The sequence below is a fragment of the Scyliorhinus torazame genome, chromosome 6 (assembly GCF_047496885.1).
Source record: "Scyliorhinus torazame isolate Kashiwa2021f chromosome 6, sScyTor2.1, whole genome shotgun sequence".
Classification (NCBI taxonomy): Eukaryota; Metazoa; Chordata; class Chondrichthyes; order Carcharhiniformes; family Scyliorhinidae; genus Scyliorhinus; species Scyliorhinus torazame.
In genome coordinates, this window is record NC_092712.1 from 159,865,777 (window position 1) to 159,885,240 (window position 19,464).

At 44.4% G+C, this 19,464-nt stretch overlaps 1 protein-coding gene across 2 annotated transcripts in view; it reads left to right on the forward strand.

Moving 5' to 3' along the window:
• The first annotated feature begins 2,064 nt into the window (after positions 1-2,064).
• LOC140425105 (HEPACAM family member 2-like) overlaps positions 2,065-19,464 on the forward strand; it is a 227,846-nt gene continuing 210,446 nt past the window's right edge. For both annotated transcript variants that reach the window (XM_072509010.1, XM_072509011.1), the window contains exon 1: positions 2,065-2,239. In XM_072509010.1, coding sequence (XP_072365111.1) covers positions 2,161-2,239 — 79 coding nt within the window. In that variant the 5' untranslated portion in view covers positions 2,065-2,160. The remainder of the gene's footprint in view (positions 2,240-19,464) is intronic.

Genomic DNA, 19,464 nt, shown 5'->3' on the forward strand with positions numbered 1-19,464 from the left:
AAACTCCATCCCTCTAGCAATGAAGGACAAAATTCCATTTGCCTTCTTAATCACCTGTTGCACCTGTAAACCAACTTTTTGCGACTCATGCACGAGCACACCCAGGTCTCCCTGCACAGCAGCATGTTTTAATATTTTATCATTTAAAGGAGGCCATTCGGCCCATAACTGTGGGAGGAAACCAGAGCACCCAGAGGAAACCCACTCAGACACAGAGAGAACATACAAACTCCACAGAGACATCACCCGAGATTGGAATTGAACTTGGCTCCCTGGTCCTGTGAGGCAGCAGTGCTAACCACTGTGCCGCCCTAAATTTGAAATTAAATCATAAAGCCACCATACATGCATGGTATGGATGCCTGAAAGAAAATGATAGAATAACACTGCAACACTTCACTTAAACAACAGAATCGACCAGGAGAAGCCCCCTATTTGGGGCTGACAAAGAGAAATCATATCAGAAGCCGATATAGGACAACATTGATGGGCTGTTCCGATGGGCTGAACAGTTGCAAATGGAATTTAATGCTGAAAAGGGCGGGGTGATGCTTTTTGGGAGGATTAACATGGCAAGAGAATATATCATGAATGGTAGGATGGCAGGAAGTACAGAGGACCAGGTGGGGGCTTGGGGTGCATGCCCAAAGATCCCTGAAGGCAAAAGGACAGGCAGGTAAGGTGGTTATAAGTCATATGAGATACTTGCCTTTATTAGTTGAGGCATAGCATATAAGAGCTGGGAGGTTTTGATGGAGCTGTATAAAAAGCTCATTAGGCCTCCACTAGAATACCATGTACAGTTTTTGATGCCACACCATAGGAAGGATGTGATTGCACTAGAAAGGGTGCAGAGGAGATTCACCAGGATGTTGAATGGGCTGGAGCATTTCAGCTGTAAAGAGAGGCTGGAGAGGCTGGGGGTGTTTTCCTTAGGACAAAGACTGAGGGGGGACCTCATCGAGGTGTACAAAATTATGAGGGACATAGGTAGGGTAGATAGTGAGGAACTTTTCCCCGAAGCAGGGGGGTCAATAATCAGGGGGCATAGATTTAAGGTAAGGGACAGGGGATTTAGGGGGAATTTGAGAAAAAGGTTTTTTCACTCAGAGGGTAGTGGGAATCTGGAACTCACTGTCTGAAAGGATGGGAGAGGCAGTGAACCTTGCCACATTTAAGATGCATTTAGGTGAGCACTTGAAACGCATTAGTATACAAGGCTGTGGATGAAGTGCTGGAAAATGGGATTAGAATAGATGCTTGATGGCTGGCACACACACGATGGGCTGAAGGGCCTCTTTCTGTGCTCAATGACTCCAAAGCAGTTCAAATGTATTAACTCACCTTGAAAAGGTAACAGCTGGTCTTTGTTTTCAGCTAAATTTAAAATACCTGACACACGATCTTATTTGTTCTGTTAAAGCTGTGGAAAGTTGCTGGAAGTGGAAAGAATAGTTCTGTTTGGTGACCAATGCAACCAAGCCTGTATGGACGTTAGTTCTGTTAAAACAGATACACAAGTTATTAGTGTTGAAAATGTTTTTTTTTCAAACAATAGATGAAATAAACGGCTTTCATTGTAAAGAACATGGAAACTGCATTGTTGTGTGTGCTTCAAGACTTTTGTTGACTTCCGTGAAATGGAGTTCATGGTCAGGTAAAAACAGTTCCCCAAGTTATCATCAGGAGTTCCTCTTTGTTCAGTTTCGCACGTCACCAGGAATTTCACAGAAAGAGGATGTATGAACGCTTCAACAGTGTCAAACTACACGGCAAAAACAATCGAGTCCAGTACCGTTCCAATTGGAATCAAGGTAGCGAATTAAGATATGGCCGTAAACACCCAGAACCCAATCATACTAAATATAGATGATCAGTTCTGCAGTTAACCGGGTGCATGATGCTGATAGTGCTTTATTAACTCTGAAGTATCATTTTCCAGTATTTGTATTTCTCCTGTCTGTCAGTGCTGTGGTTTGTAAGTAGGAGGAGGTGTCAAACTGATGGGTAGGCGCAGTGTATGTTTGTGTGTTTTATCTCCCTCTCTCTTTCCGTGTGTGCTGAAAACCCGGAGCCTAAGCAGGAGTTAGCTCATTTTACTGTCAAACGAAGCTGGGACCAGTTGCACTCGAACACAGTTCAAAGTCACCCAGGCTCTCTATGGGACACGATGCCTTCATGGATCCCTTCGGCCGCAAAACTCATTTTCTGCTGTACGAGATATGCATCCTGGCAATAGGTGAGAAAAATAAAGTTATTTGCGGTTGATCATCACAAAAGTTTTGAATTTAGATGAACGAAGCGATAGTTCAGGCGTTGGGATTAATCTGCCAGTGGCTGAATCCAGCAAATCTGACTGTGTACCTGCAAGTTTGGAAATCGATTCATTTATTTTAAATGAAAGTTACAACAACATCGTATTTGAGGGCTAGCCCATTCTGAGGCGTTGCTGCTGGGGCATGAGACCAGTCAATAAGAAAGCGCAAGAATGGGTCACAGCAGGTCACATTCATGGGCGGTTGGTTTAATTCGGTGGATTATTTCTGCTTCAAATAAACAACGTGATAAAGCATGGAGTTTTCACTCCACAGATGCTGTCAGACCTGCTGGGATTTTCCAGCATTTCTTGTTTTTTGTTTCAGATTCCAGCATCCGCAGTAGTTTGCTGTTATTTTATGATATAGCATGGAGGCTACCAGCAACATCTACCGTCTGGGCCTTTGATATTTTTGATTAACAGGCCAGGAGCTGCAAAGACGCTGGTGGAGGGGATCGCCAGTGTGGATCTAATGTTTAGCTTACCTGATGCTTTTAAATTAAAACTTCCTTCATTCTTTCAGTCCATTTTGATCAACCTTTTACTAATGACTACAAGATCTTTAAAACTTTCTGAACAAAGTTAATCAAGGTGATTGGAAGGGGTGGGGGGGGGGGGGGGGGGGAGGAGTGGGGAGATGTGGTGGTGCAGTGGCATTGTCACTGGACTAACACCTTAGAGACACAGGGTAATGCTCTGGAGACCTGAGTTCAAATCCCACCAGGGAAGATAGTGAAAGTTGAATTCAACAAAAATCTGGAAATTAAAAGTCTGATGATTGAAACCCACTTGGTTCATTAATCTACCATCCTCACCTGGGCTGGCCCACATTTGAATCCAGACACATATCAATGTGATTGACTCCGAAATGGCCTAGCAAGCTGCTCAGAATAGGGATAGGCAATGGAAAAAAAAACAGATCTTTGTGTTGAAATTATAGTTGGTCATTGGTACTGGTTATTGAGTCCTACGCAAGTGGGACAGTGATATTAAACATTGCAAATTGTGAGTTTGCAGGCAAGTGTTAGGCTCTCTCCATCAGCAGATACTACCTAAAATTAGGAAACTGAACTTATTTCAGTTTCAGGGGACAGCACGGTAGCACAGTGGTTAGCACAGTGCTTCACAGCTCCAGCGTCCCAGGTCGATTCCCGGCTTGGGTCACTGCCTGTGTGGAGTCTGCACGTTCTCCCTCTGCGTGGGCTTCCTCTGGGTGCTCCGGTTTCCTCCTACAAGTCCCGAAAGACATGCTGTTAGGTGAATTGGACATTCTGAATTCTCCCTCTGTGTACCCGAACAGGCACCGACCGGAATGTAGCAACTAGGGGATTTCCACAGTAACTTCATTGAAGTGTTAATGTAAGCCTACTTGTAGCTCAGTGGGCTAGACAGTGCAGAACAAGGCCAGCAGAGTGGGTTCAATTTCTGTACCTGCTTACCGGAACAGGCGCCGGAATGTGGCGACTAGGGGCTTTTCTCAGTAACTTCATACTTGTGACAATAAAAGATTATTATAAATTTTATGTTAGCTTATGTTTTATGTTATTTGACAGTAGGTGATATGTACATATCCTGTACCTTTTAGCAGAATGGTGATAATCCTACTGAAAAAGTAAATATTTTGAGAAATAAAGAGATAAAGTGCAGAGCAGACCATATAGGTTTATATTCGCTCAGCTAGAGCAGTTGAAAGCTATTAAATAATTATAAATTTGTTTTATTATATAAATTTGCATGCATTTTATTTCCATCATATTTTCTGTTCATATTTTAATGTTAATTGGTTAACCGGATAGGTTTCAATCATCAGACTATTATTTTAATGTTTAATGTTTATATTTTAATGCTGCAATGGAATACCAGATGAATTCAGTCTGCATAAGATCTGTATTCTAGAGATTGGAAAATAAGTGTCAAGAAAATTAATAATAGGGATATCTGTCAACCCCCATGATTATAACTATGTTTTTAAAGTGACAACTTGAAATAAACCCATAGCATAGGTCCAGAATTATTAACTGATTTTTTCAAAAGTGAAAATTCAAAGGTGATCAGGTATTACGCAATGTTGCATTATTACCTTTAAGATCCAGTAATTAAATGGATGATTGGTGGGATTTGTTAATTTCCTTTGTTATTGAGAAACCAAGAGGAATGGGCAAAGCCCAAAATGCAAGCTCAAAAAGAATGAAAGTGATCAGAAGTAAATGAGAAATAAATCAGAATGGAAGCATAAAGATTAGAGTCATCAAAGATACTGATTGTTGGATATGATGAAATCATGGCCCCACAAAGGCAAGACATTGTGTTGAGGCCTGGACATGGCATTTGGAGCCTTCAATCAAAGATTTTGATTGGTCTGTGGGGATTGAGCCCCTGCCCATTCTCAAACATGGTCAGCAATGCAGCTGGGAGCAGAACTCCTACATTACGAGTTTCAAGTGTTCGATCTCTCAGTGGGATCCCATGTAAGTCAATGTTGATGGCATACATGATGTCACAAGTGAGGCCAACTTGCGGGGCATTAGCCAGGATAGTTGTAGAATCTTGGGGGTAACTGCAGGGATTTCTGCCGGAAGCACGGTAGGAACCTGGCATGACACTTGCAACCCAACCAGATACTTTAATTGGATTATCCAATCTGTATAGTCACGGGCACACCATATATACCCCAGCGGCCCATACACATAGTCCAAAACACCCACTGGGATGTATTTTGGCACTTTGTAACTTGAGGCAAATTTTAACTTCATTGTCCAGATAGTAACCTAGCAAAGCAGGTCATAGTGGTTGTAAACACATTCAATTTTCAACCGTATTGATGGTAAACATACTCAATTTTCAACTCATTGATTTGAGGTAAAACCTGGATGACGAGAACAATTGATGGACAATTCGCTCCACTAGATCTCCATCTGGGCATGAAAATGAAAATTATCCCCAATTTGTCACTGTTTTGATATTAGTTAAAAAGGTTCACATATTTGTGAACTTTCAGAAATACATATTTCTAACTTCTGTAGAATTAAGTGATAAATGCTAAAACTGGTTACCTTTTGATACATGCTCAACATTGCAAAAACTGTGCAAATATGACATTTTCAATATTTTACAGTGATTTGAAAATGTAAGTTGTTTCTGAAAAAGCTACAATACATTACATGCCAAATGTGAGATAATTAAGCAAATTCAAACATTAAAATTCATTAAAACATTTACTTCAATCAGCAAAATATAACCGGAGAGATATTCCAAATCTCTTCCAGTGTTTGTTTCTCTTAACGTTCTTCTCTCGATCTCTTTCTTTAGTTTCGGTCAGTTTGTTTACCAATCAACATGTCCAATTTATATGTCAATAAAAGATTGGTCAGCATTTCTCTACACAAGGACATTGGTCTCAAATTTTTGGCCGTGAAAAAGCCAAAGATGGCCTTAACACCATCAGCATTTTTATGTTTTGTGTCTGTAATAATAAATTTATTTTGAACATTAGAGTGAGAGATTTACCAGTGAAATTGGGGAGAAAGTTTGATAATTCTAGTAGATTTCAGGCAAGCAGCAACGTTCAAACTATAGATGATATTTCAACCATTTAATATTGCCATTTTCTGGGTGGTACTGCGGGCAACAGAGACATGGCTTGATAGAAGCTAAAATTAACTCATGTACCATTCCATAGAACCATAGAATTCTTACAGCACAAAAGGAGGCTATTCGGCCCACCGAGTCTGCATTGATCCTCTGAAAGAGCACCCTTTCTAAGCCCAATTCTTTCCCCCCACCACCATCCCTGTAACCCCACGTAGCCTACAAATCCCTGAATACTGTGGGGCAATTTAGAATGGCCAATCGAACTAACCTCATGACACAAGCTTCAGAGGAATTGAGCGCCTCAGCAGTATAGGACTCAGCTTTGCACTGCTGCCTGCTCCCCACAATAGCAGTGCCAGCCAGCAAGTCATGCAGTACACAACAGAACGATGAGATCTTCAAGATGATCAGAGAGGGGAAAGTTAAAAATGGCACCTGTGTCATGAAATCCAGTGAATGCAATCTTCGATCTGTGCCTTATAACCTGAGTTAATTTATTTGAAATTTTATATTAAAATGATAAGCCAACAAACATTTGCGCATCATTTATTTTGGAAATATTCCTAAATAAACAGTAAGAACTTTTCATCATACACTATCATTTCTTAGTCATTCCATTATATTTTAATTATTGCAACCACATCACTCACTTCACCACAGTGAGCCTTTTGTTTTGGGATCAACTTTGACATGTATGCTGACTGATATATATTGTACTTGAATATAATCAATGGAACATTGGAGAGAAACTTACTGAACCAAACATAACATTGAAAAAACCTCCATGGCACGCTTTTAATATGGATTAGTGTATCCTGGAAGGAGTTTTCCATAGTAAACGAATACAGCAGCCATTACAGTACCACACCCACTGAATGTTTAAAACACTGGTAATACTCGGCTCTACCTCTTTACCACCATGCTCAATTACTCCTTTGCAAAATTCTCCAATTCCATGACTGTGTCTTTTTCAAAACCTATTGCATTTATTGAGCTTTAAAATGTACTTCTTTTTACTAATATGTACTTCTTTAGCTTGGTACCCTTTTTTGTCTAAATCTGCTTTTGTCAAGTGCTTTGGGAAGCTTTTCTATAATAATCTTTATTGGTAGGCTTACATTAACATTGCAATGAAGTTACTGTGAAAATCCCCCAGTCGCCACACTATGTCGCCTGTTCGGGTACGCTGCAGGAGAATTCAAAATGTCCAATTCACCGAACGAGCACTTTTGGACTTGTGGGAGGAAGCCGGAGCACCCGGAGGAAACTCACACAGACACGGGTGAACGTCCAGACTCCGCACAGACAGTGACCCAAGCCGGGAATAGAACCTGGGTCCTTGGCACTGTGAAGCAACAGTGCTACCCACTGTGCTACCGTGCCGCCCAATGCAACTTGTTTTTCTCATTACAAAAGGCATACATCTTTGAATTATGATGCTACAGTATATTTTAGCACTGTATCAACATTTAGTATCACAAGATGGTATCATCAAGTAACATCTTCCATGTTGGGAGTTCCAATCTTAGTTGCCAGATACCACCCTGGGGGAGAAATCATCTCTCCACTTAGATGGGAAAGGGAAATGGAATGGGATGACTTTGGGAGGCTGTGTCCTGATGTCATATGAGGTCCAGAAATGGTCAAAACTAACATTCATAATGGCTTGGGAACAACCTGTCTTATTTTTCTTATTTTTATTCATTCATGGGATGTGCGCATCCCAAGCAATAGTGGCATTTGTTGCCCATCCCAAGATACCCTTCAGAAGATGGTCATGAACAGACATTTTGAACTGCTGCAATTCATGTGGTGTATTTTTACCCCTGGTGCTGTTGTTGATGTGTGTGTGTGTGTGTGGGGGGGGGGGGGGGGGGTGATTAACAGGTAATTCCAGGATTTTCACAGCATCAGTGAAGGAATGGTAGTATAAACCTGGATTTTCACCGAGTTTGGCTGACTTGGGAGCTCTTTAAAAAATGGCAGGCGAGTCCTGATTCTAGCATTCCTGGCCATATTTCCGTGCTATCTAATTTTCAGCTGTGACATTATAGGGCATGGGCTGGTTCTTGTCAGAAGCCTGCATCTGGCACTCCTGACCTGATGAGCTCCATTGAGTGTATAGGCATGTTCTACTCCTCCACAATATTCATGGTGCCGGCAGGTTTTTAAATAATCATGGTTCACGGCCAGAGGTGTTGTTAGCCCTAGTCTGCTTGAGAGGGGACTTTTTAAAAGGTAAGTTTAAAAGCTCCCCTTTAAGCCCCTTATGCCAATTATGTTCCAACCCATCCCCTCTTCTCCATATGTATAGCTCTGTGTACCCGAACAGGCGCCGGAATGTGGCAGCTCGGGGATTTTCACAGTAACTTCATTCCAGTGTTGATGTAAGCCTACTTGTGACAATAAAGATTATTATTATTATTTGGAGTGTCAGAGGATTCAGGAGTGCATGTGGGGAGAGAGCGTGACGTGTTGGCCTTTGCTTCCCTCATAGCCCGGAGACGGATTTTGTTGTGTTAGCGGGACTCGGAGCTGTCGAAGGCAGGGGTATATGTGAACGATTTAGCAGAGTTCCTGCATTTGGAAAAGATCACGTTTTTCATTCGAGGTGTGGAGGAGAGGTTCACCTCGAGGTGGAAGCTGTTCATCAACTTCTTTGGGGAGTAATAAGTCGTTAGCGGGGTGGGGGCGGGTGGGCATGTCTCATTTTACTTTCTGTTTGGGTGGGGGGGGTAGAGTGAAAAACAGGAAAAGGGGGGGCGGGTGCCAGGGCGGCAGCAGGGTGAGTGTGGCGTGTTTGTTGGGGCCATGCAGGGAGGTGGGGTTTGTTTCCTGTTGCTGCAGGTGGCTTTTATACGTCTTGGTTCATATATTGAAAATGCTTTCAATGACATTTTTTCGAAAGAAAAGGGATTTTACTCCCTGAGTCTTCGAATCGTGTGTGAACGCGCCATGCACATTATCAAGGATCATGCCTGTTTCCCGGGGAGCGCCATGACAGCGACATTCTCGGATGCTCCCAGACTCCAGCCATATTTGCGGGAGACCAGTGGCTCGAGGGATGACTCCTCGGGGACAAAGGGTAGCCACTCAGGGGTGATGCACTATCAATTACGATGAGACGAGAGTAGAATGTAATCAAGGCTTTATTACACAGAGATGTGTGGCCTCCTACAGCAGCTGATGAAATGGCTGCTGTTCGGAGAGCACACACATTTATACTCTGCCTACTGGGCGGAGCCAGCAGGCAGGGATCTACCCCGAATCTGTAGTACAGGGCCTTATCGTAATACCCATATATACAATATAATACAACAGTGGTGACTACCACAAGGACGTGGCTGATGATGCCATTACGAAGGTCACAAACACCCACTAGAGTTGTAAAATGAGGCTCATGCATTAATGTGTGCACTGGTTGAGCAAGCGATAGGCCTACTAATGATACGGTTCTGGTGGCTGGAATGATCAGGGAAGGCCCTTCACTGCAGCCCATAGAGACATCATGCATCATACTGGTCTGCTGTTGCAGTCTAAAGTTGTTGAACTTAATGTTAAGTCCGGAAAGCTGTAACATGCCTAATCGGAAGATGAGGTGCTGTTATTCCAGTTTGCGCTGGGCTTCACTGGAACATTGCAGCAGGCCAAGGACAGACATGTGGATGTGAGAGCAGACGATGAGTTGAAATGGCGAGCCACAGGAAGCTTTGAATCCTGTTTGTGGACGGACAGAAGGTGTTCACCAGTCTGCATTAGTCTCTCCAATGTAGAGTAGACCGCATTTGGGGCAGCAAATGTGATAGACCAGATTGAAGGAGGTGCACGTGAAGCGCTGCCTCACTTGAAAAGACTGTTTAGGCCCTTGAATGGTGAGCAGAAAGGAGGTAAAAGGGCAGGTGTTACACCTTCTCCGATTGCATGGGAAGGTGCTGTGGGAAGAGGGTGAGGTGTTGGGGTGATGGTGGAGTGGGCTAGGGTATACCGGAGGAAATAGTCCCTGCAAAATGCTGACAGGGGGAGTGAGGGGAAGATGTGTTTGGTGGTGGCATCATGCTGGAGTTGGTGGAACTGGAGGAGGATGATTCTTTGAATGTGGAGGCTGGTGGGGTGAAAAGTCAGGTCTAGGGGGACCCTATCCTGGTTCTGGGAGGGAGGCGAGGGGTGAGAGCAGAGGTACAGACGATGGGTCAGAGACGGTTGAGAGCTCTGTTGACCACAGTGGGTGGAAAACAGCGATTGAGGAAGAATGAAGACATGTTGGCAGCACGATTTTGCAAAGTGGCATCATCAGGACAGATTGACAGAGGCGAAGGAACTGGGAGAATGGATTGGAGTCCTTCCAGGATGTGGAGCTGTAGTGAAGGTAGCTCTGGGAGTTGGTGGGTTTGTAATGGATATAAGTGGATAGTCTATCCCCAGAAATTGAAATTGAAAGATCAAGGAAGGAAAGGGAAGTGTTGGAGATGGACCATGTAAAGTTGATGGAGGGTGGAAATTGTAAGCAAAATTAATACATTTTTCGCGGTCCAAATGGGAACATGAAGTGGCACCGAAACAGTTGTCAATGAACCGATAAAACAGTTGTGGGATGGGTCCGGAACAAGGAATGTTTCTCATACTCCATAAAGAGACAGGCAAAACTGGGGTCCATGCGGGTACCCATAGTCACACCTTTAGTTTGGAGGAAGTGAGACATGTTAAATTAGAACAAAAACAGGAAATACTGGACAATCTCAGCAGGTCTCACAGTGTCTGTGGAGAGAGAAGAGGGACAAGAGAGGGAAGAGGGAGAACATTGTCTTCTGGTTACTTTTAACAAATGTTTCATATTCTGTACAAAGTCCATTTGTTGTAGAGTGATAAGGAGCAGACCAGATGTGTCAAATTCCATTCTCCTTCAAGTAGTTTATGAACTATTGAAATATGAACTGTGGTCAATTATTGCTCACCTGTTGTTCATAGCCGAATCTGCTGAAGATTTTATCCAATCTCTCAGCTGTTTTCTCCAATGATGTTGACTTCATGATCCAATTCCACCAACTCCAGCATGATGCCACCACCAAACACATCTTCCCCTCACTCCCCCTGTCAGCATTTTGCAGGGACCATTTCCTCCGGTATACCCTAGCCCACTCCACCATCACTCCAACACCTCACCCTCTTCCCACAGCACCTTCCCATGCAATTGGAGAAGGTGTAACACCTGCCCTTTTACCTCCTACAAGCCATTTCGAGTGAATATCGACGAGAATGAGAAACATGCGCCCTTCCAATGGTCCGGTGCAATCAACCTGCACCTGTTCCCTGTCCTATTCTGGCCATTTGCCTGGGTGCAATGGGGCTAATGGGGGCAGGTTCTGCACCTCCGCACAAGATAAATACATTCCCACCTTCTCAATTTCAGCATCTAGCCCAGCCACCAAAAGTAGCTCCTGGCTATATCCTTCATCCTTACAATACAACAGTGGGGTTTGTATAATTGGTTTCATACACGCTTTCATAATAATGCTAGAATTATAACTCTCAATCCCTGGGAGAGACAACCTACCTGTACGGACAACTCAATTCTTCCAAAGCTTTCTTTAAGGTCAGGTTGTTATTGGTTGACAACCTCTTTTGAATAGCTTTGTGCCTCAAACCACAGATTAATCTATCTCTGATGGCACCATATAACACTTCCCAAATTCTCAGAGTCCAGCCAGTTTGTTCAGGTTAGCTATAAACTGTGTAATTAATTCACCTTTTTGGTAGCGTTTATGAAACCGAAACCTTTCTGTGACTGGTAAAGGTTTGGTCAATAGTGGCCCAGCAAAATTTCCACTAGTTCATCATATGTTTTTGTGCCTGGCTTTTCCTGGACTCCTAAGAAGGATAAATACTCCTTCCCCCCTCCATTATGCTCAGGAATGTTGGGATTTTTATATGTGCTGCTGTCTTGTGAGCTTGAACAAATAGTCAAATCGTTCTGGATTCTTAACAAATGGTCCCACAGTGCCAAAAACTCCTACCATTTTTCTCTATGGAAGGACCTGAGTGTGCACAATGTGCCACAAATTTTTCGGACTACCTTGTTTCCTTTCTCCCCAAAGCAAGGCACAATCCGAGCTCAGCATGTTTTTCAATGTTTTTGTACAAGACGGCCAGCTTGAAATTTGTTGTTGGCGTGTGCTTGGTACTCTCGGCTGCAGAGTTCGTTTTGGCCAGTGCGTGTGGAGAGAAGGTTGTTTCCTTCAGATTTTCAGTTTGTCCTGTGGAAGCAGCCGTTGTTTGGATCCCCATCACCAGCTTTCATGTAGTGACAATTTAAATTATTTATTATGTCTTCAAGTGCCTAAAAACGCTATTTTACTCTTCTTTGGGGTGCGTACAAATACTGTTCATCTACCTTGTTGCCAGATTTTATTCAAGATTGAGTCTGCAGGCCTTGGAGGTTCAACCAACATGTACAGCTTTATTTCTAAGATGTTAACACTACAGGCTGCGATGTTAGACTGCCCGTTTGCACACGCAAGCAACCGATGACATTGTGCAATCATTCTCTTAAAGTGCTCCTGTTCAGCTGCAAGACTGCTTGTTAGGAAACAATAAAAACACTATGGATACACAACAACCAACACTTTGATAAAATATCGGAAAATTCCATCCACTATGTTTTTTGACATCGTTTAAGTGGTTTAAAGTGTTGTGGTTTTTGAAATTGCGAAAGGCCAGATGATTGACAAATTTAACTGATTTATTCAGACCTTTTTCATAGGAGAAAGTTATCAATGGATTACTTTTTTTCAAGCTTTATTTTGTAGAGTCAATGAGCATGGAAGTGCCTGAGCTTGGCATAGAGGACATGAAGGGTTTGAGGTGGTTGGTCTTTGGACAAGGTTTGGCATGAGAGGATGAGGGCGGTTGGGGGGCATATGATGGCATGGATGAGGACATGGAGAGTGTTTGGAGGGTGAAGGGTGTGTGAGGGGTGAGCTGGAGGTCTTTGTGGATTTTTTTACTGGGACAAAGTCCCATGGCACCAAGGTAGGCCTTTTAAACAGCCTGCCTCCACTGGCAGCCCCTGTGGCTGCCTCTATGCTTTTTCCCAAGTTAGTTGGCTCAAATCCAGTCTACACCTAGCCCCAGTAATGAAGGCACTTTCTGCTGAGGTGTGCGGGCCAAGCTGGGAATTTTCCCAACTTGAGATAAAAATCCAGGCCATATTTCCAGGTAGAACTATTGTATTATTTGAAGTGGATCTTGCAGGTGCTTGTGTTCCCTGTTCACTTCTGCTGTTGCTCTTCTAGCTGGTTGAGGTCAGTGGTTTAGAAGACACAATTGAAGGAGCATTGGCAAGTTATTGTAGTGTATCTCGTAAATGGTACACACTAATTGTAATGCTGCGGCACATGAAGGGGAGATGGTTAGCTTCTTGTTGGAGATGGTCATTGCCTGGCACTTATGTGGCTTGAAATGACTTGCTGCTTATCAGCCCAAATCACAGGTTGTTCAGATCTTGCTACCCATGGGAATGGGCTGCTTCAGTATCCAAGGAGTTGCGGAAGGTACTGAAAGTATGAAATCATTAAAGAATATCCCCACTTCTGAACTTACGTTAGAGGGAAAGTCACTGATACAACAACTGCAGATGTTTGGGCCTTCAATCGAGCCCTGAGGAATACTACCCTGAGGAACTCCTGCGATGATATCCTGGAACTGAGATGATTGATCTCTAACAACCACAGCCATCTTCCTTTATGCCTTGTATGACTCCAACCAGTGGAGGGTTTCCCCCTTCATCCCCATTGACTTCAGTTTAGCTGGGGCGCCTTGATGCCAGACTTGGTCAAATGCTGCCTTGATGTCAAAGGCAGTCACTCTCACCTTACCTCTGGAGTTAAGCTCTTTGGTCCATGTTTGGATCAAGGCTGAAATGACGTCAGGAGTTGAGTAGTCCTGGTAATACCCAAACTGAGTGCCGATGAGCAGTTTATTTCTGAGTACATGCTTTGATAACACTGTCCATTATACCATCTATCACGTTGCTGATGATTGAGAGTGAACTAATGGGGCGGTAATTAGCTGGATTGGATTTGTCCTGCTTTTTCTGGACAGAACATACCTGGGAAACGTTGCACATTGTTGGGTTGATGCCAGTGTTGTAACTTTACTGGTACATCTTGACAAAGGTCATGGCTAGTTCTGGAGCACAAGTCTTCAACATTACACCAGGGGGTGTTGTTGGGGCTTATAGTGTTTGGTGTATCCATTGTGCCTAACTGTTTCTTGATATCACATGTAGAAAATCAAATAAAGACTGGGATCTCTGAAGCTGAGGATCTCAACAGGAGGCTAAGTTGAATTATCCACTTGACACTTCTGACTGAAGATGGTTGCAAACGTTTCAACCTTGCTCTTTGCACAGATATGCTGGGCACCCCAATCTTTGAGAATGAGAATGTTTGGGAAGCTTCCTTCTCCAGTTCGTTATTTAATTCTCCACCACCATTCACAACTGCAGAGCTTTTGTCTCCTCCATTGTCTATGGAATCACTTAGTTCTGTCTGTTGCATGATGCTTACACCCTTTAGCATGCATGTAGCTCTATGTTGTAGCATTGTCCGGTTGGCATCATATTTTTAGGTATGCCTGGTGCTACTCCGGACATGCTTTTCCACTTTCTTGATTGAACCAGAATTCACCACTTGGCTTAGAACAAACAAAGAACAAAGAAATGTACAGCACAGGAACAGGCCCTTCGGCCCTCCAAGCCCGTGCCGACCATGCTGCCCGACTAAACTACAATCTTCTACACTTCCTGGGACAATCTTCTACACTTCCTGGCTTGATGAGAGATATGCTTGACAATCAGATTGCATATCCTAGTTGAATGTAGTTCTCCTGATAATGGCTCAAATGCAACATGGATGTCCAGTTTTGAGCAACTGGATCTATTTTGAATGTATCTAATAATTATCATGAAAAAGCCAAGACTTTGTCTCCAAGTACTGTACGGCATCAATCATACCAGTATTGTAATGGATAGATGTACCTAGAACAGATAGACTGGTGAGAACAAGGCCGAGGAGGTTTTCCGTCATGTTGCCACAGGCAGATAGATCCTTCAGGATTTTGCCAGTTTGGTCACCACTGGTGCTATGGAGCTACTCTCGGTGATGGGCATTGAAGTTCCCCACCCAGTATACATTCTGCACCTTGCTACCCTCAATGCTTCTCTAATAATGATCAATATGGAGGAGTACTGATTCCTCAACTGAGGGAGGGCAGTAAGTGATAATCAGCTGGAAATTTGCTTGTTCATGTTTGATCTGGTGCCATGGCTTTTCATGGAGGCCAGAATCAATGTTGATTGCGTCCAGGGCCATTCCCTTTCAACTGAATACCGTCAGGTGGGTCTGTCCTCGGTGTGCCAGGAAATACCCAGGGATGGTGATTGTGGTATCATTGGACATTGTATGTAAGGTCTGATTTTGTGAGTACGATTATATTGGGCTGTTTCTTGACCAATCTGTGAGGCCGCTCTCCCAATTTTGGTACAAACACCCAGATGTTAGTAAGGAGGACTTTTCAGGGTCGAGTGAGCAGGGTGCGCCTTTCTTATTTTTGATGCATTGGTTGATGCTAGGAGGTCTACCCGACTTTATTCTTATTTAACTTTTCTTTAGTGATCCCTGAAAAGCATTACTTCATTGCAGTGTTAATGTAAGCCTACTTGTGACAATAATAAAGATTATTATTATTATTTTACAGCAATCCAATAGTTTCATTATCATCCTTGCTGAGACTAGTATTTTATTCCATAATTATGAATTAATTGAATTTAAATCCCTCAAGTCTCCAGAGCATTAGTCAGAGCCACCGGATCTTTAGGCTGATAACATTACCACAATGTTACAATTCTCTTACCATTACCACTACTTTTTCAGACACATAATAATAATCTTTTATTGTCACAAGTAGGCTACATTAACACTGCAATTAAGTTACTGTGAAAAGCCACTAGTCGCCACATTCCGGCGCCTGTTCGGGTACACAGAGGGAGAATTCAGAATGTCCAAATTATCTAACATCACATCTTTTGGGACTAGTGGGAGGAAACCGGAGCACCTGGAGGAAACCCACGCAAACACGGGGAGAACGTGCAGACTCCACACATACAGTGACCCAGCCGGGAAACAAACCTGGGACCCTGGCGCTGTGAAGGCACAATGCTAACCACTATGCTACCATGCTGCCCCGTGTACATGTACATAGGGTGTATAGGTCAGGAGCACCAATAATGTGTGCAATACTGAAAAAGGCATTTAATAATGTATCTGGAAATATGGATTAAATTTACTTGGGGATTTTTCTGATCATCAACTATAATATAGCAGAAGATCCATGGAAACACCATTCATACCATTTCGCCAGTGTTTCTGAAAATCTTCCATCAAAGTTACGGTGGATAAGCCAGAAATGTCTTTCAGAAATTCAATTCCATAAACAAGAATCCTTTGCTTTTGTGTATTTCCAACACGTCTTGATTCTGAGCGAAGCACTGCGATGATAATGCTGCAGCTCTGAACTTGACCAATGTTTATGGGTCATGGCACTGACTTGGCAATTTTTTTTCATGTTGCTATAGATTTAAGTTCACATGTTGAAGTACAGCTACCTTCAGTCTTCTCCATGTTTTGCTAGTGGGATGTCCAAAAGGCAACTTGTGGACTTTAGACCTTTCAAGATAAGTTCTAAAGCTGCCAGAGTTGTTGGCAAGGTAGGATATCGTTTTGGAGGCCCTTTTGGTAGATCAAGGGACATCTTTGAGAAAGCAAGTTGCCCTTTGAGTGAGGAAAGTTGCCCTTTGGGAGAGACCAAGGGCCCTTTGAGATTATCAAAAGTAGACATGAATGTGCATAAAAAGTGAATAAACTTAATGGGAAAATAGAACTCAAGGGAAATGTCAAGCTGTCAAGAGACCAGTCAAACTGTTAAGTCATTTAAATCTCCTGAACCTTAATTTTTAAACAAAAACAAAAGTTTTTATAAGATCAGTGCCTTTTCATTGACATAAACCTAAGGATGATCGCTAAAAGATTTGTGCTGCATGACGGATTTCACCACGTATCATTATCATAGCGAGGTGCCTGTAAGTTCACAGCTTAATTGACAGTCCAAGTGTTTATAAAATCTTTGAAGTGCGGCTATGAATACTAATGCTTGTTTTTATGTGGGATTAAGTACTTGAAGGGTGTTAAATGTAGTGAATGGGGTTTTATCAATGAGAGTTTTTAAAAATAGCGAATCCATCAATAGATACTTAAGAACATGGGCATGGATTCACCCCTACCTGGCGGGACGGGGGGTCCTGGCGGGAGGGAGTGGCGTGAACCACTCCGGCGTCGGGGCGCCCCAAAGGTGCGGATTTCTCCGCACCTTTAGGGGCCAAGCCCTCACCTTGAGGGGCTAGGCCCGCGCCGGAGTGGTTGGCGCGCCGCCGGCCGGCGGGAAAGGCCTTTGGCGCCACACCAGTCGGGGCCGAAGGGACTCCGCCGACCGGTGGAAGTCTGCGCATGTGCGGGAGCATCAGCGGCTGCTGACATCATCCCCGTGCATGCGCGGGGGGGGGGGTGTTCACTTCCGCAACGGCCATTGCGGAGGCTCTGGCTGAGGCGGAAGGAAAAGAGTGCCCCACGGCACAGGCCCGCCCGCGGATCGGTGGGCCCCGATCGCGGGCCAGGCCACCCTTGGGGGCACCACCCTTGGGGGCACCACCCGGGGCCAGATTGCCCCACGCCCCCCCCCCCTGGACCCTGGAGCCCACCTACTAGAGCCCACTAGTCCCGCCGGTAAGGTAGGTGGTTTGATTCACGGCGGCGGGACTGGCATGACAGCAGCGGGACTTCGGCCCATCGTGGGCCGGAGAATCGCCGGTGGGGGGGGGGGCGGGATTCACGCCGCCCCCTGCCGATTCTCTGACCCGGCAGTGGGTCGGAGAATCCCACCCATGATTTCATTCCACCTCAGTGTAGGTGCTGAGATGTCCCCATGATGGATATTTGGTGAATTGGCATGGAGGGTGTAAAGGGAAAAGATGCTGGGTGGGGAGCATGGGTTGTGAGGACGTAGAACATAGAACATACAGTGCAGAAGGAGGCCATTCGGCCCATCGAGTCTGTACTGACCCACTTAAGCCCTCACTTCCACCCTATCCTCGTAACTCAATAACCCCTTCTAACGTTTTTGGTCATTAAGGGCAATTTATCATGGCCAATCCACCTAACCTGCATGTCTTTGGACTGTGGGAGGAAACCAGAGCACCCGAAGGAAACCCACGTACACACGGGGAGGATGTGCAGACTCCACACATACAGTGACCCATCGAACCTGGCACCCTTGCGCTGTGAAGCCATAGTGCTATCCACTTGTGCTACCGTGCTGCCCACAAAAGGGGTTGGCACTAAGTTGGCATGGGGCTAGAATGGGGATGAGGGATCGCTGGGCTTACATAGAGTGCCATGGGTGGGGCATGGGGAGTGTGATGGGGGTTGAGGAGTAGTGAAGGGTGAGAGCAGGATGGACTTTTTTTAAAAAGCTGGGATAAAGTCCCAAATTATTGAGCCTTTTGCACAGTCCTCCTCTGCACCGAGAAGCCCCTATGGCTGCTTCTGAACGCTTTCGGGGGCCCAACTCCAATTTTCACCCCCTCCACTGCATCCTCTGCCCCTACTCTGCACCAAACTCCACCCCTGGAACTAAAATCTTACTCTGCGGAGTCTGCACATTCTCCCCGTGGCTGCGTGGGTTTCCTCTGGGTGCTCTGGTTTCCTCCCACAGTCCAAAGACGTGCAGGTTAGGTGAATTGGCCATGATAAATTGCCCTTAATGACCAAAAAGGTGAGGAGGGGTTATTGAGTTACGGGGATAGGGTGGAAGTGAGGGCTTAAGTGGGTCAGTACAGACTCGATGGGCCGAATGGCCTCCTTCTGCACTGTATGTTCTATGTTGTACATCCTCCTAATCCATGCTCCCCACCCAGCATCTTTTCTCCCAAATCAGGTTTGGAGATCTGGAAGTTGTCCAATCTTTAAGGAGTGAAAATTCAGGTCTTAATGCCAAGACTAATATATGGAGTTGGGTGAGGTACCAGACAGCATCCACACCAGTGTTAACTCAGAAAGAACTCAAAATCTTCAGGGAAGATGGAAGGAGAAATTGGCATCAAACATACTCAAAAACACATTCAAGCAACACACTCCTTCACTTATGCTCCTATGTTGCTGAAATTTGAAGCTTAGCTACCAAGAAGATGCAATGAGTTATTCATATGTGCAGCTTTTTTGAGTTTGTCCAAAGTTTCCCTTATAATCAAAAGAGGTGGCGGGTGGCACAGTGGCGCAGTGGTTAGCACTGCTGCCTCACGGCTCCGAGGACCCGTGTTCAATCCTGGCCCCGGGTCACTGTCCGTGTGGAGTTTGCACATTCTCCCCATGTTTGCATGGGTCTCACCCCCACAACCCAAAAGATGTGCAGGGTAGGTGGATTGGCCACTTAAATTGCCCCTTAATTGG